Below are 16,169 nucleotides of genomic sequence, written 5' to 3'. Positions count from 1 at the left end.
TTTGATGTTATACAATAATAATATTTGTTTCAGTATGTATCTGGAGAATTTCATTAATGAAACTGAATATATTTCATCACTTGGAAACAAAAAAATGGACTTCTACAACAGTTCCCTTACCCAGATAAATTTCTTACTTAACATTGAAAAAAAAAAAAAAAAAAAAAAAAAAAAAAAATCTAATTAAAACACAGACATCCAAAGAAATGTCTGCTTCAGCAAGCCTTGAGGGTGTGCCTGCCAGCTCACCTGCCAGCATGGAGAGTTCCCGAGAGGCAGCAGTGTGGGGGCTCGGGTACAGCCCCTCGCCCTCCCCGTCACTGTCACTCCATGGCTCGCTGCTGCCCACCGACCGCTGCTCAGACAACTCTGACAGCTCATCAACGTCTCTGCAGCACGGTGGATTTCCATTTTTAAAGAAGTGGTGGTGGAAACACTCAAGACACCACTGACCAAGATTATGAAACGTTATCATGAAAAGGTTGTTAAACAGCTCAAGAAAGAATATCTGTGCTGAAGTGATAACAATGACACCGGCCAGACACACATCTTTGCTGAGCTTACTGGCCATCTGTTTTCACCTTGAATGGTTTCCTTCACCTTGGAAAACTGCCATACACAAATACACCATACATATTCATTTAGCTATGAGCAGACATGACTTAAATGAAGCCCATACCACTATTCTGGCATTTTCTTCAAGGAAATCCTACTGACCTGTTTCCTACGGTGGGGGTGACGTGGTCCTCGGGGTTGGGGATGAGCATGGTGACGGGGTCTGAGGCGTGGTTCCCCGCCAGGCGGTGCCGGCGGAAGAGCCAGTTCTCCTCCCAGGAGTCTGCGTCGACCACCATGTCGCCGGGACTCACCTCACAGCACTCACTGTCTGAGCAAGAGTCTGGAGGCAACAAGAAATGATCAGTCAGGCTCCAAGGGAAGATTTTAAGCTTTGTGAGGTTTTCATACCTTTAGGCTTTTATTAATAAACTGAGGAAAGGCAAGAATGCAGTAAGGACTACTCATGATGGGGTTACTTGTAAACATCATAGTATTCATATTCCCTTATGGGAAGTCTGGTATATATATACTTGACTTATCAACTGATTATGTAAATGAAGGTGGGTACTGATTGATAGTTTATAGTTAGTGTGGATATTATAGTGTGGATATTATAATGTGGATATTACAGTGTGGATATTATAATGTGGATATTATAATGTGGATATTAGTGTTGATATTATAGTGTGAATATTAGTGTGGATATTATAGTGTGGATATTACAGGGTGGATATTATAATGTGGATATTACAGTGTGGATATTATAGTGTGGATATTATAATGTGGATATTACAGGGTGGATATTATAATGTGGATATTACAGTGTGGATATTATAGTGTGGATATTATAATGTGGATATTACAGGGTGGATATTATAATGTGGATATTACAGTGTTGATATTATAATGTGGATATTACAGTGTGGATATTATAATGTGGATATTACAGTGTGGATATTATAGTGTGGATATTATAATGTGGATATTACAGGGTGGATATTATAATGTGGATATTACAGGGTGGATATTATAATGTGGATATTACAGTGTTGATATTATAATGTGGATATTACAGTGTGGATATTATAGTGTGGATATTATAGTGTGGATATTACAGTGTGGATATTATAATGTGGATATTACAGTGTGGATATTATAATGTGGATATTACAGTGTGGATATTATAATGTGGATATTACAGTGTGGATATTATAATGTGGATATTACAGGGTGGATATTATAATGTGGATATTACAGTGTGGATATTATAATGTGGATATTACAGGGTGGATATTATAATGTGGATATTACAGTGTGGATATTATAATGTGGATATTACAGTGTGGATATTATAATGTGGATATTACAGTGTGGATATTATAATGTGGATATTACAGTGTGGATATTATAATGTGGATATTACAGTGTGGATATTATAGTGTGGATATTACAGGGTGGATATTATAGTGTGGATATTACAGTGTGGATATTATAATGTGGATATTACAGGGTGGATATTATAGTGTGGATATTACAGTGTGGATATTATAATGTGGATATTACAGTGTGGATATTAGTGTGGATATTATAGAGTGGAGCAGAGTGTCTGTTCTTGGATATTACAGTGTGGATGTTATAGTATGGAGCAGTGTCTGTCCTTGGATATTATAGTTGTGGGTGTGGAGCCGAGTGAGGGAAGGTGAAGGTCAAGGTCAAGGTCAAGGGGTGAGAGGGTGGGGCCAATCACCCAAACATAAGAGCTTTGATTTAGTAAGGGTTGAGGTATTGGGTATTGAGTTTGTAAGGATTAAGTTAGTGGGATTAAGTTAGTGGGATTAAGTTAGTGGGGGTAAAGTTAGAGGGTGTTAAGAGAGTGGGAGTTAAGTTAGTGGGAGTTAAGGTAGTGGGGGTTAAGATAGTGGGGGGTGAGTTAGTGGGAGTTACTTTAGTGGGGGTTAAGTTAGTGGGGGTTAAGTTAGTGGGGGTTAAGATAGTGGGGGTTAAGATAGTGGGGTGTGTTTGTGGGAGTTAAGTTGGTGAGGGTAAAGTAAGTGGGGGTTAAGTTTGTGAGGATTAAGTTAGTAGGGGTTAAAATAGTGGGGGTTGAGTTAGTGGGAGTTTGGTTAGTGTGGGTAAAGTAAGTGGGGGTTAAGTTTATGAGGATTAAGTTAGTAGGGGTTAAGTTAGTGGGGGTTGAGTTTGTGGGAGTTAAATTAGTGGGGGTTAAGTTTGTGAAGATTAAGTTAGTTGGGGTTAAGATAGTGGGGGTTGAGTTAGTGGGGGTTAAGTTAGTGGGGGTTAAGTTAATGGGGGTTAAGTTAGTTAGTAATACACACACACCTTGTATAATGTCCCGCCCCAGCTCAGGGAAGGACACCCGCCTGGAGGTCACCTGGGCGGGGTCAGGCAGGGCCACGGGCAGGCAGGACACGAGGGGGTCTTGCGTCACCGAGTGCTGGGACACCTTCTTGTGGCGCCGCGTCCTCCGCCGATCCTCCAGCGACCCTCGGGAGCCGTGCCACGACCCGCCGGAGTCACTGACATCACCCTCGTCCTCGTCCTCGTCGTCGTCTGTCACGTGGTGTGTGGTGACCTCCTCAACGTGCTCCTCGATCTGGGGAAAGTTGGGAAAGTTTCGTTCAGTCGGCGCAACATCTGTGGTCATATGCCGGAGAGAGACAGAAGGGGAAGGAATTAGAGAAGGGAACAGACCCCAGGAAAAGGGACACAACCCCCAATTAATACCTCCCATTCACTGCTGCCTCGATCTGGGAAGGGTGTGCACTCAATAATCTTTCTCTGAACATGACTCCTTTGCTTGTTCTGTGGACACTATACCGTATTACCCAAGTACACATATTTGACAAGGCTTTCCTAGGAGTTTTGGGCATTTCCGGGAGTAGTTTTATGACCCATAGTGGTAGTTTGGCCTTTCTTCTGTACCGTGAACCTAAAGAAACACTCATTTGAACCCAGTTGATCCCCTCTTTGACCTTTAGAAATATTCATGTGAGAAACGAAGGTGTCTTATAATACCGCTCAATGGCTGGTATTATAAGACATTCTCACTTCTCACATCAACTATTTCTAAAGGTCAGAGAGGGGGTCAGTCGGGTTGCAGTGAGTGTTTCTTTAGGTTCACAGTACAGAAGGGTCAAACTACCACCAAGGTCATAAAACTACCCCTGGAAATGTCCCAAACACCTACGAAAGCCTTGTCAAATAGGTGAACTTGGGCTACGAAATGTTTAGTAATACGACCCATAGTATAGTTTTGGGTATTGATTGATTGATTGATAGTTTATTGTTGCAAGTAAACGAAGGAGAAGGGAGGAGCATGCCATCCCAACCCCCAGGCAGGACAGAGTGTGATTATACATCTAAGGATACATGTGGAAGTAGCAGTATTTACTTATTTACTTTATACATTCAATCATTATCTTCTTCACTCTTTGTCTGATTGCCTGATGCCTTGGTTTAGCTGGATTATAAGATACCAATTTAAGCGCATGGAAGTGTCTGCAAATGTTTGGGGCTGTGGTTAAAATTGGGGAGTTTTTCAAATATTTTTCCTCCTCTACTTCCTTTGCTACTTGATGCGTACCACAAGGATTGGAGGACACTAGGAAGCTACTGTCCTGTTGCACGGTGAAAACCTTAAACCAATGTATGACTGACTTTTTATCTATAAGGATTAAGTACAACACATCGCCATAGCTGGCTGCTTAATATTTAATCTCTTTTTTTTTCAAGTTAATGAAAATAGTCCATCTTTTTTTCACTTTCAGTTATTTCTCTATTTATTTATTAATGGAATGGTAAATTTATTATATAATTGAACTATTTAATATTGATCTAATACGTGATTTATTGAAGTATTTATCAATTTATTTAAGCACCAAGGTTAAAAAGAGCAACAAAGTCAAGAGGGAGTGAAGTCAGTCGGCTAGCCCGCCTTTAGCCACAATAAATACGGCCACACGCCAGACTTTTTAAAGCTGGCGTGCGTGCGGCGCGGCGCCCTGATGAGCCACGCACCTTGAACTGCAGGGGCGCGTCGAGGGCGGCGTGGGCGGGGCCCCAGCACTCGTCCGTCACCACCCCCTGGTCCGGGCTGGCCGTGGGGGGGCGGTGGGGGGCGTGGCGGGCGGGGGGCGTTAGTGACCTCTCCTCGCTGCCCTCGGACCCAGCCTCGCTCTTGTGACGGCCGCGGCGGCTCTCCTTCGCCCCTCCTGCTGGGACACGTGGGAGGGAACAGAGGGGGAGAGTTTTTATCATTTATTTACTTCTTTGTCTGTTTGTTCTGCTTGAGGATCTGTAAACCAATTAGCCTGTTTTTATCATTTATTTACTTCTTTGTCTGTTTGTTCTGCTTGGGGATCTGTAAACCTATTAGCCTGTTTTTATCATTTATTTACTTCTTTGTCTGTTTGTTCTGCTTGGAGATCTGTTAGCCTTACATTTTACACGTTATGAACCCAGGCATGCAACCATGATCATTGTTTGTAATGCATCCAAGTCAGCTTCTAAATACGAGACATCATAAAACAGTCTCTTCTTTTGTTAGTTTTCTTCAAATGAATCATGTTTGGGTTTCACTTTTCACACGTTACGAACCTATACAGTGCATGCAGCTGTGATCTGTCAACTTATAATACATCAAAGTTAGTATCTGAACGGGAAACAAACCAGGAAATGAACACTGACACTAAGATCTAACGCATGGCTCTCTTAATTAAGAAAAAAAAAAATAATGGAAGAGTCGCCTTTCTTACTGTTTAAATGATCTGTACTCTGATGAAAGAATAATGGAAATAAGTAGCATATCTTACTGTTTTAAATGACCTGTAGGCTACTCATACTGAAAAAAAGAACACTGGAAGAGAGTTGCATATCTTACTGTTTATAATGACCTGTAGGCTACTTTGATACTGAAAAAAGAATAATGGTAGAGAGTTGCGTATCTGTTTATGACCCCCGCGCGGCGCCGCCAAGGACACTCCTCAACAGACTCCCTGGGCGCCGCTTCTCACCTGACATGCCGCTGTCCGTGTCCGTGCTGGCGACATCGTGGCTCACCTCAATCGTCACTTCGCTGGGCCGCTTCCCGTCACAGGACTCCAGCACCTGCGGCACGTACACGGTGACACACACACACACACACACACACACACACAGAGGAGGCAGTCTTCTGGTTCGGGACTTAACTAAAATGCTTCAGAAATCGGTCATATATAAGAATAAGTGATAAATTACGTAATATCATGAGTATGGCGCAAGAAGAGAAGAGATAAAGATGAGAAAGAGAGGACGAGAAAGAGAGGGGTGAGGGAGAGAAGGGTGAGGAAGAGAGGGGTGAGGAAGAGAGGGGTGAGGAAGAGAGGGGCGAGGAAGAGACGAGTGAGGAAGAGAGGGGCGAGGAGGAGAGGGGCGAGGAAGAGAGGGGCGAGGAGGAGAGGGGCGAGGAAGAGAGGGGCGAGGAAGAGAGGGGTGAGGAAGAGAGGGGTGAGGAAGAGAGGGGCGAGGAAGAGAGGGGCGAGGAAGAGAGGGGTGAGGAAGAGAGGGGTGAGGAAGAGAGGGGCGAGGAAGAGAGGGGCGAGGAAGAGAGGGGTGAGGAAGAGAGGGGTGAGGAAGAGAGGGGTGAGGAGGAGAGGGGCGAGGAAGAGAGAGGCGAGGAGGAGGATGCGAAGAGAGAGGAAATAGTGGAACAGAGAGAAACGAGGATGAAAAGGAAGAGATAATGAAGGAAGAGAGGGATAAGGAGGAAAAGAGAGGTGATGATAGGAAGAAGAGTAGGGCGGGACAGAGAAGGATGAAAAGGAGGAGGAGGAATTAGAGGAACAGAGATGAGGAAGAAGAGGGTGGGAATGAGAGGAGGAGGAGGAGGAGGAGGAGGGATTGGAGGAACGGAGATGAGGATGCGGATGAAGAGGGAATGAAGATGTAGCGGAGGAGGAGGAGGAGGAACAGAGATGAAAAAAGAAAGAGATGAAGGAATTATGACGCAAAGGAAGATAGGACGAAAAAGTAAAAGAAAAATGAAGACGACGAAAAAGAAAAGGAAATAGAGAAACGCACAGACAAACTAACCAATCCATCTATCTCTTAACAGCAACAGGCGGACACACACACACACACACACACACACACACACACAGCACCAGACACACAAACAATCTAGCGAGGAGCAAAGACGAACGAAGAGGAGGAGGCAGAAGAAGACAAAGAGGAAAAGGGGAATAGAGGAACACACTAACACATGAACACACACATACTAACCCTTCCACGCCCCTCTGCCCATCAAACAAGCAGTCACAACACAACACATACGAGACAAACACTGAGGCTTGACTTGTGTTCCCAGACTGACCACACATGACAGGCTTCCTTCCTCCTCCTCCTGCACCCTCGCTAGCTATGTAAGGGAGATTCCTGACCTCTGCTGTGTGTGTCTTTAAGGGTCATCTTCTTCCCTCCTAAGTGACATACATTCATTGGTTCGTTCACAAGAATTGGTTATCTTTTAAGGAAGAGAGAGAGAGAGAGAGAGAGAGAGAGAGAGAGAGAGAGAGAGAGAGAGAGAGAGAGAGAGAGAGAGAGAGTGTGTCTATAAGTCTATATTCCTCTTCCTTGTTTTTGTGGCAATGTACTCTCTCTCTCTCTCTCTCTCTCTCTCCCAGTAATAAGAGTGACAACGTCTTCAAATTAGTTATAATAAAATCAAAACAACAAATAAGATGCTAGAGGTAAGAACAGACTATCTCTTAAGTATTAAAATGAAGAAAAAATGAAAACAGAAAATGAAGAAATATGACAAACTCCCTTACACCCATAACCAGAAACGCCTTAAAAAGATAGCTATTATAATCTCAGGTTCATACGAAAGAAGGTAAGAGGGACGGTAGATACAGGATCCTTAAAATGCTATATCTGAGGTAGCGAGAACAAGGGCTTTTCCTAACGTCCTCCACCTCACTTGATGTTTAACTCGAGTGTAATTAATCTTGTTCGGCTAGTGTGTGTGTGTGTGAAAAGACGGTACAAAACGACCCCCCAAAGACGTATATATATGCAGTAATAAGAGACTTTATTAGACATAGAAAGTTGGCGATGATGAGAAACAATGAAAAACTAAATAAACAAATAAATATCGGTCAGAATGAAGGAAGAAATACAAATACAAGAGGAAAAGGAAAACACGTACAACTAAAGAACATCATTTTCACTTGTGCTTACTCAAAATAGGATGACAAAAAAAGAAAAATGAAAAAAAAAAATCGTACTTCCGAGACTTCTTACGTAAGGGATTCCTGCATGACACACGGTAACTGGCTTCTCTCTCTCTCTCTCTCTCTCTCTCTCTCTCTCTCTCTCTCTCTCTGCTGGGATCAATAAGTTCTCATACATTCGATATATCTATTTTTGTATTATGGCTTATAGGAATGTCTGTGTACTCTCTCTCTCTCTCTCTCTCTCTCTCTCTCTCTCTCTCTCTCTCTCTCTCTCTCTCTCTCTCTCTCTCTCTCTCACTAGATTATCGTACTCAAACAACAACAAAAAAGAATAAAAACAACGAATTATTGATGTATTTTTTTCAATAAAAAGTGCAATAGAATGTTCTTAGTACGATAATTTGGTAGTCGGAAAGTACGATAATCTGGCGACGCGTTGCTACACTCACCTTGTTGAGGATAGCCGTGGCCAGGATGTCCTCGTAGGTGTGGGAGTTGAAGTCCTCCACGGGGGTCTCCGGGGACACGGCGGGGTCGTAACCCTCCATCTAGGGCGGGGAGGGAGGGGGGAGGAGGAGGGGGGAGGGGGAAGGAGGGAGAGGAGGAGGAGGAGGAGGGAAGAAGATTGGAAGATGAAATGGTGAATAGATGAAGAACAAAAATAAAAAAAGTGAAATAACAAGGAAAAAAAGAAGACGATTACAAAGAAAGAAGAAAAAGAAGAAAGAAGATGAAGAGGAGGAGAAATAAAAGGACGAAAGGAGAGGATATGGGTGAAGGAAGAGGAAAATAATAAAAAGATTTAGATATCGTAAGGGATAATGTTATCAAAATATTCAGTACAACGTAAAATAACAATGCTACAACTACTAACACTACCTACAATTACTACTACTACTAACCCACTCACTCGCCAAAAGAAGATTATGTTATGTTAATTCCTACTCACTTAACTATGTCCCCAGTCTCTCTCTCTCTCTCTCTCTCTCTCTCTCTCGTGCACTCACCCATAAAGACAAAAAATCTCCCTCTCCCTTTTATCACCTTTTTCCCTTCCTCTGTTCTCTCACCCTTGCGTACTTTCCTCCTCCTCCTCCTCCTCCTCCTCTCCTCCACTCTTCCTCTTCCTCCTTCCCTAGTCCCCTTTCCCATGTTCCTCTCTCTCCCTGTCACTCCTCCTCCTCCTCCTCCTCCTCTCCTCCACTCTTCCTCCTTCTCCTTCCCTAGTCCCCTTTCCCATGTTCCTCTCTCTCCCTGTCACTCCTCCTCCTCCTCCTCCTCCTCCTCCTCTTCACAGTCATTTTCTCGCTACTGTTTTCCTTCCCTCCCTTCCTTCCCTTCCCTTGACCATATTTTTCCAGGCAGCTTTTTATTGTCCTCTTTTACGAACCCTTCCCTCTCATCGTCTTTCTCTCTCCTCCTTCTTCTCTGTTACTACTACTACTACTACTACTACTACTACTACTACTACTCCCTTCTGTTATTACTGCTACTGCAACTACTATTACCCTCTATCATCTTCAAGCCTCTTTCCCTTCAATTTCTCTCTTCCTCAACCTTTCTCCCTTCATCCCATTTCCGTTTCCTTCTCGTTTCTTCCTTTCCCCTCTCCTATTCATTTCTGTCCTTCGCCTTCCCATCATCTCTCCCCTTACCTATTCCCCCCTTTTCCTCCCTGTCTCCCTCTCCCTTCCCCCTTCCCTTTTCCTCTCCCTCTTCCTTCCCCCATTCCCCTTCCCTCTTTCCCCCTCCCCCCTCCCCTTCTTCTTCTTGTCCTTCCTCTTTTCCCCCTCCCCCTTACCTGTCTGGGGAGGATCATGGCGTCGCGGAGCACCTGCGTCACGTGATCAGTCAGCTGGGTGTGGCGGGTGGTGGGGAGCTCCTCGGGGGGCAGGGGCCGGTCTGGGGGGGGGGGGGTAATGGTGATGATGATAACAGTAATAATAACAACAAAAGGATTAAAGTAGAAAAAAATAAAAAAATAAGAGTAATACGTAAGGAATAAAAATCAGAAAAAACAAGAATAAGAATAATCATAGGAAGAGGAATAAAAATAATAAAGATAATAAGAAGATCAAGAATAATAATTAGGAAAAGGAATAAAAGTGGAAAAAGAAAAAAATAAGAAAAAGAATTATCATAGAAAGAGGAAGAGAAAGTAGAAGAAGAAGAAGAAGAATCACCATCACCCTTTCTGTTATTCTTACTCTTAGTGTTATCTTGAAAAGTAAGAATTAGTTAAGAATAAGCGAGACAATCAAAACATCAACAACAACAACAACAACTACTACAACTACTACTACTACTACTACTACTACTACTACTACTACTACTACTACTACATCACCGCTACCCCTTCATTCACAGTATCTATCGTGAGTACCACAGTCCCTTTAATATTACTCGAGGCGCTCAGGTAACGTGCTCACCTTTCCTTACCTGCCCTCGCTACACACACACACACACACACACACACACACACACGTTCTTTAATTGTACACACACTTCCTCCCTCCCCCACGGACACACATACACATACACATACACCCACCCACATAGTAAAGAGTCACTCCTCCTTCCCTTACACCCACATCTGTTTTTTTTTCCAGATATATTGAAACACATGATTTTCCTAACTTTGCACTGTCTTTCCTTACATACATATATAGTTGATTCTCCTTTCTTTCACATACATATATACTTGATTGTACACACCCTTGCTTCCTTCCACTCACATGTCTTTTCTTTCACATAATCTCACTCATTTTCCTTACTATGCTCATACTTGTCTTATCGTTCACACATGTATATATACACCTGATATTATGAACACTTGTATTATTTTCTCTCTCTCTCTCTCTCTCTCTCTCTCTCTCTCTCTCTCTCTCATACATACATACATATAGCTGTCCCTTCTCTAACATATGTATACCTGTTTTTTTTTTTATCTCACACACACCTGTCTTAATTGACTTTTCCAAACATGCACACTTACCAGAACACACACACACACACACACACACACACACACACACACACACAAACACCTGGCCACTTATTATAAAAACTTTCCTCATTAGCAATTTCCGCATAACGAGAGCGCTTATCAAAATCTCATTACCCGACGCACCTTACCACAACTTTTTACCAATTTACTTCCGTCTCCCCTTAAACCCCCCTCTCTCCCTCCTTCCCCCTCCCCCCTGACCTCGTTCATCCTGTTTACCTTGCCCACCTTGATCGTCCTGTAAAAAATAAGAGTCTTGTCCTGTTCATCCTGTCCTGGGTTGTGTTTTTTATTGTTTGTTTCTTTATATTTCCGTCTCCTGTAATTTTATCTAGTGGCATTAGTTTAGACGAGTTAGTCCTGTAGTATCGCTTTTAAAGGTAGTGTGTCGTGTTACTAGTATTCTTTAGTGGTTAATCTTCCTGCACTGACTGAGACTGTTTAGCAAGGAAAGGAGAGAGAGAGAGAGAGGGAAAGGGAGCAGGGGCGAGGGAAGGAAAGGAGGAGAAAATGGAAGAGGAGGAAACGTGAAGAGATGACAGGAAAGGGGAGAAGGAGCAGGGGCGAAGGAAAGGAGAAGGGAGGAGAAAAAGAAACAGTTGTAAATGGGAGGAGATGAGAAAAGGGAGGAGGAGGAAGAATGAAAAGTTGTATAGGAAAAAGGAGTAGATGGGAAGGGAGGAGGAAGAATGAAAAGTTGTATAGGAGAAAGGTAAAGGAAGGGAGGAGTAGATGGGAAGGGAGGAAGAAGAAGGGAAAGAAGTAGGGGAGTAAGGTAAGGGAAAGGGGAAGTAGAGTGGTGATTGAGATGGAAGAGAGGCTTGAAAATGTTAAGGAAAAAGGGTGAGTGGTAGTAGAAGTAGTAGTAGTAGTAGTAGTAGTAGTAGTAGTAGTAGTTGATCGTATTTCATGGCATTCTCTTGTGTGGTTCAATTTTTATCTTCCTACATAAAAAAAAAACCCTGACTGAGGATGTTTAATGTTGGCAAGAGTAATGATTTTGTGGACTTACTAACCCATATCTTTTAAACCAAGCAATCTCCTTCCTATCTCGCCTCAATAATGGATAAGAAATAGATCTAGCTCCCTTCTCGCCTCAATATAATGGATAACAGAAATCTAGCTCCCTTATCGCCTCACAAATAGATTCAGGGAGCCTTTAACTTTCCACTAAACTCGAGACAAGTAACAAATTTAGATGACTTAAAATTTGACATCGATTTTGACCCCTCTTTCGGCCACCTCTTTGGATTCTTTTTAGGAGCAGCGAGTAGCGGGCTTTTTCTTTTATTATTGTTTCCTTTTTTTGTGCCCTTGAGCTGTCTCCTTTGTTGTAAAAAATAAATAAATAAAGACGCCATCCTCTCACGCTGTCTTAACTGTTCGTCTTCATCTCGCAACCCTTGTTTATTACGGTCTATCATTCCGCACATTACTTCATCCTTTAACGTAATTACCTTAACCCTAGATTACCATAATGAGTCCTCGGTTAAGCCTCCTTCATTATGCGCATGATGAGCTTAGCCTCGCACTGATCGCCCTGCACCCTTATCAGCTCAGCCATAGCCCAGTCATCTCTCAATGTATCTTGTGGCCTCGCTTCACTCCCCTAATTAACCTTCTCTAACCATTACTAAGTTTAACAAGTCTTTTAGGAGCGGTTTGAGCAGTACAACACCCCTTTTTCTCTATTCAGGAGACCACATTGATATAGACACTGAAAACTATTAATATGATGAGAACGACAACTCTTTTCCTAACATTCCTTATCATTTACCTCAATATTATGTGCCTCAGTTTATCCTTCATTACCCGAGTCTAGTATCCTATGGCATTACCCGAGTCTGGTATCGTATGACCTTACCTGAGTCTAGTATCCTATGACATCACCCGAGTCTAGTATCGTATGACCTTACCTGAGTCTAGTATCCTATGACCTTACCTGAGTCTAGTATCGTATGACCTTACCTGAGTCTAGTATCGTATGACCTTACCTGAGTCTAGTATCCTATGACCTCACCCGAGTCTAGTATCGTATGACCTTACCTGAGTCTAGTATCCTATGACCTTACCTGAGCCTGCTGTAGTATCCTTTGACATTACTTGGGTGTCATAGTTCTTGTTGCCTGACCTTCCTCCTTAATCTATCATCCTTTCTTTTCTCTCTTTCTGTCCCGTCCTTCGTCTAACCTTACTCCCACTCGGCCCCTTGAAGCTCCCAGTCTTAGGTTCACGCACTTACTGAGTATGGACATCTGCAGGGAGTGGTTGAGGCGCGCTATGGCCGTGCTGAGGGCAGCGTGGTGGGTGCTGAACAGCCGCCGCTCTGCAACATGCAAAGCCGCGTGCAAAGGTTAGCAAGGACATGCACACAGACACACAGACACACAGAAACTTGCTACGCATTTCACCCTTCACTGAGCCACAGACACACAGAGACAGGCTGCGTGCTGTAGTCTTGGGCACAGACGCACACTATTTCGCTATGTACTGTTGGCTACAGGCATACATGTGTTTTGGACGGTAGCACAGTGATTTAGAGGTACTGAAGCATAACATGGTAATAAATGCATAATAAAAATAAGTAATAATAATAATGATAATGACAATAACAACGATAACAATAATAATAGTAATAATAATAATAATAATAATAATAATAATAATAATAATAATAATAATAATAATAATAAAATAGTAATAATAATAACAATAATAATGAAAAATAAGTAGAGGATGAAGAAGACGAATTAGGAGAAAACGTAGAAAAAAACGAAGAAAACGAAGTAAAAATAATAACGACAATAATAATAATAATGATAAAACAACAACAACTGCAACAACAACAACGATAATTACCAACAAAAACAACAACACATTCCATTCGTGCCAAAATCCTCACCGCGGCCACGCCATGAACACACACACACACACACACACACACACAGACCTAATAATAAATAATATAATCAATAGCGAATTTCTGCTCCACTCGCACTACTACATAATTTTGGCAACACTGACAGACCAAGACAAGACGAGACATGCAACTCAACCAACACAACAGTTCTATGGAGTTTGACATATATATCCATGCATACCTATATATACATGCTCCTAATGAAAAGACCCGAAGCTTAAGTTCACTGCTAATACAAATTCCTTCACATAAAGCAACATTACGATCTATTATTTACAGTTTCATACGTCCGGCAACCACAAGTCCCTCACATCCACCGTTTCCAGATTGTCGTACTCAGAGCCGCGTATTTACCCATAACTGTTGGCAAGAAGCACCAATAATTAACCATTTAAACGATAACCATACATGAAGGCAGTTATTTGGGTGATGAAAGCAATTTTTGGGTCGGAAATCGGCAAACATAAGAGGCAGAGTACGATAATCTGGCAACGTTGCTCACACCCTCACGGAAAACTTATCGTACCGCACTGAACACCCCGCCAATACATATCTCCATTATTCTCGCTAAACTGAGGCACACCATAAAAGCAATCGGCGCCGACACCCCACCAGGAGTCGGCGGAAACAGTAAATTATCGGGCGTATCGTGTCTCGGGGCGGAACCTCCTCGGTGCAGGACGGGAAGTAAGGAGGCAAAAAGAGGCTCCACCACCAGGGCGAGACGGTACCAAGGTGACTACGAGCATAACGCTAGTCTTGCGCGCGGGACTGAGGAGGAGGTGGGGTTAGGGAGAGAGGGAGAGAATGAAAGGGAGAGAGGGAAAGAATGAAAAGGTTAAAGGAACTCATTCATAGCGTCATACATAAGAGGTAAACAGAGGAGGAGGAGGAGGAGAGGTAGAATGTGGAAGAACGAGGAAAAAGGGAAAAAGGACGATGAGGAAGAGAAAGAAGGAAAGGAGGAGGAAAAGGACAGCGAGAAAGAACAATAGAAAAAGGGAATAAGAAGGAAGAGGAAAATGAGTAAGGAAGGAGGAAGAGATAAAAAGGCAATGATGAGGAGAAAGAGGAGGAAAAAAAACATGAGGAAGAGGAACAGGAAATGGAGGTGGAGGAGGAGGAGGAGGAGGAAGAACAGGAAACGAGGAAGGAGGAAAACTTGGGGGAAAAGGCGTTGGAGGAAAAGGAGGAGGATGATAATGAGATGGAGAATGACTGTGGAGGAGGAGGAGGAGGAGGAAAAGGAAATGGAGGAGGAGGAGGAAAAGGAGGTGGAGGAAGACTGAGACGAGGGAAGAGAAAAGGGAGGTGGAAGAGGAGGAAAGAGAGCAAGGACACACACACACACACACACACACACACACACACACACAATGCAATCTCTCTCTCTCTCTCTCTCTCTCTCTCTCTCTCTCTCTCTCTCTCTCTCTCACCGTGACAGTAGCAGTAATAGTGGAGGAGCAGTTCCCATTTGGCCTGCTCCGATATCTTGTTCAAATCCTCCGGGGCAGCTTGTAAGGGAAGGCGGGTCGAGTTTATTTACCTATTAACCCTCATCTCCCCCTCTCCCTCCCCCGTTACGAAGGTTTAAAAAGGTTAGGGAAGGGAAACATACACGTGGAAACTGTTAAGGAGGTAAATAATGTGGCTGGATGAAGAGTGAATGAGTAAAGGTGAATGGGAATATGTACGTGAAAAAAAAGGAGAATGAAAACTAGCCATATTCTTTTCCCCTATAAGATAAGAACATAAGAACGTAGGAGTCTGCAAGAGGCCGGTAGGGTTGTACTGGAGGCAAGCTATGGTGTTGAAACCCTATAACCAAATGCCGTTTCTGAGATAATGAAAGGGAACATATGAGATACTTAATGTTTGAGGTTGAAATTACGTGAAACAAGTTACTGATTGAGATAGCAGGAGACATAATGAAAGGGAACATATGAGATACTTAATGTTTGAGGTTGAAATTACGTGAAACAGGTTACTGATTGAGATAGCAGGAGACATTCACTGTTGTAGAGTAAAAGAGTTAGCCGAATATCGTTTTGAATATTGTTAGAAAAGCCAGGAAATAGGGGAAAATATCCTTCCCCCCTAAAAAAAAAAATCAAGGGAAAAGACAGATATTGAAGAAGACCAAGTACTGATTCCAGATACCTCGACAAAGGAGACAGTCTTAAGTAATACATAGAGCCAAAGGTTGTTAACAAGGAAACAGAGGATAGCACTTTACATTACGGGTTTAAAAAAAAATATAGTGAAATCTATATATGAAAAAAAAAAACACTAATGTCGCAGTTAAGGACTTTTTGGGGGTAAAGGTAGAATGAGGCAGAGCAAGAAAAAGAAAACAGCGTGGAAAAAAAACTATCCAGAAAACAGAGGAAAAAACTATCCAGAAAACAGAGGAAAAAACTATCCAGAAAACAGAGAGGAAAAAACTATCCAG

The 16,169-nt window shown here is 42.7% G+C and overlaps 1 protein-coding gene across 11 annotated transcripts in view; it reads right to left on the bottom strand.

Moving 5' to 3' along the window:
- Positions 1-16,169, bottom strand: part of LOC126987969 (uncharacterized) — a 146,847-nt gene that overhangs the window by 29,974 nt on the left and 100,704 nt on the right. For 7 of the 11 annotated variants that reach the window (XM_050845663.1, XM_050845662.1, XM_050845661.1 and 4 more), the window contains 8 exons: positions 13,040-13,123; positions 9,592-9,692; positions 8,240-8,338; positions 5,592-5,685; positions 4,597-4,793; positions 2,899-3,172; positions 718-898; positions 250-389 (listed from right to left, as the gene is read on the bottom strand). In XM_050845663.1, coding sequence (XP_050701620.1) covers positions 250-389; positions 718-898; positions 2,899-3,172; positions 4,597-4,793; positions 5,592-5,685; positions 8,240-8,338; positions 9,592-9,692; positions 13,040-13,123 — 1,170 coding nt within the window. Of the gene's footprint in view, positions 1-249; positions 390-717; positions 899-2,898; positions 3,173-4,596; positions 4,794-5,591; positions 5,686-8,239; positions 8,339-9,591; positions 9,693-13,039; positions 13,124-15,153; positions 15,232-16,169 lie in introns of all 11 variants that reach the window. The other 4 variants (XM_050845668.1, XM_050845659.1, XM_050845658.1 and 1 more) reach the window with 4 other exon arrangements.

The sequence above is a fragment of the Eriocheir sinensis genome, chromosome 67 (genome assembly GCF_024679095.1).
Source record: "Eriocheir sinensis breed Jianghai 21 chromosome 67, ASM2467909v1, whole genome shotgun sequence".
NCBI classification, from domain to species: Eukaryota; Metazoa; Arthropoda; class Malacostraca; order Decapoda; family Varunidae; genus Eriocheir; species Eriocheir sinensis.
Note: the sequence above shows the minus strand (reverse complement) of the source record. Positions and strands in the feature narration are given on the sequence as shown.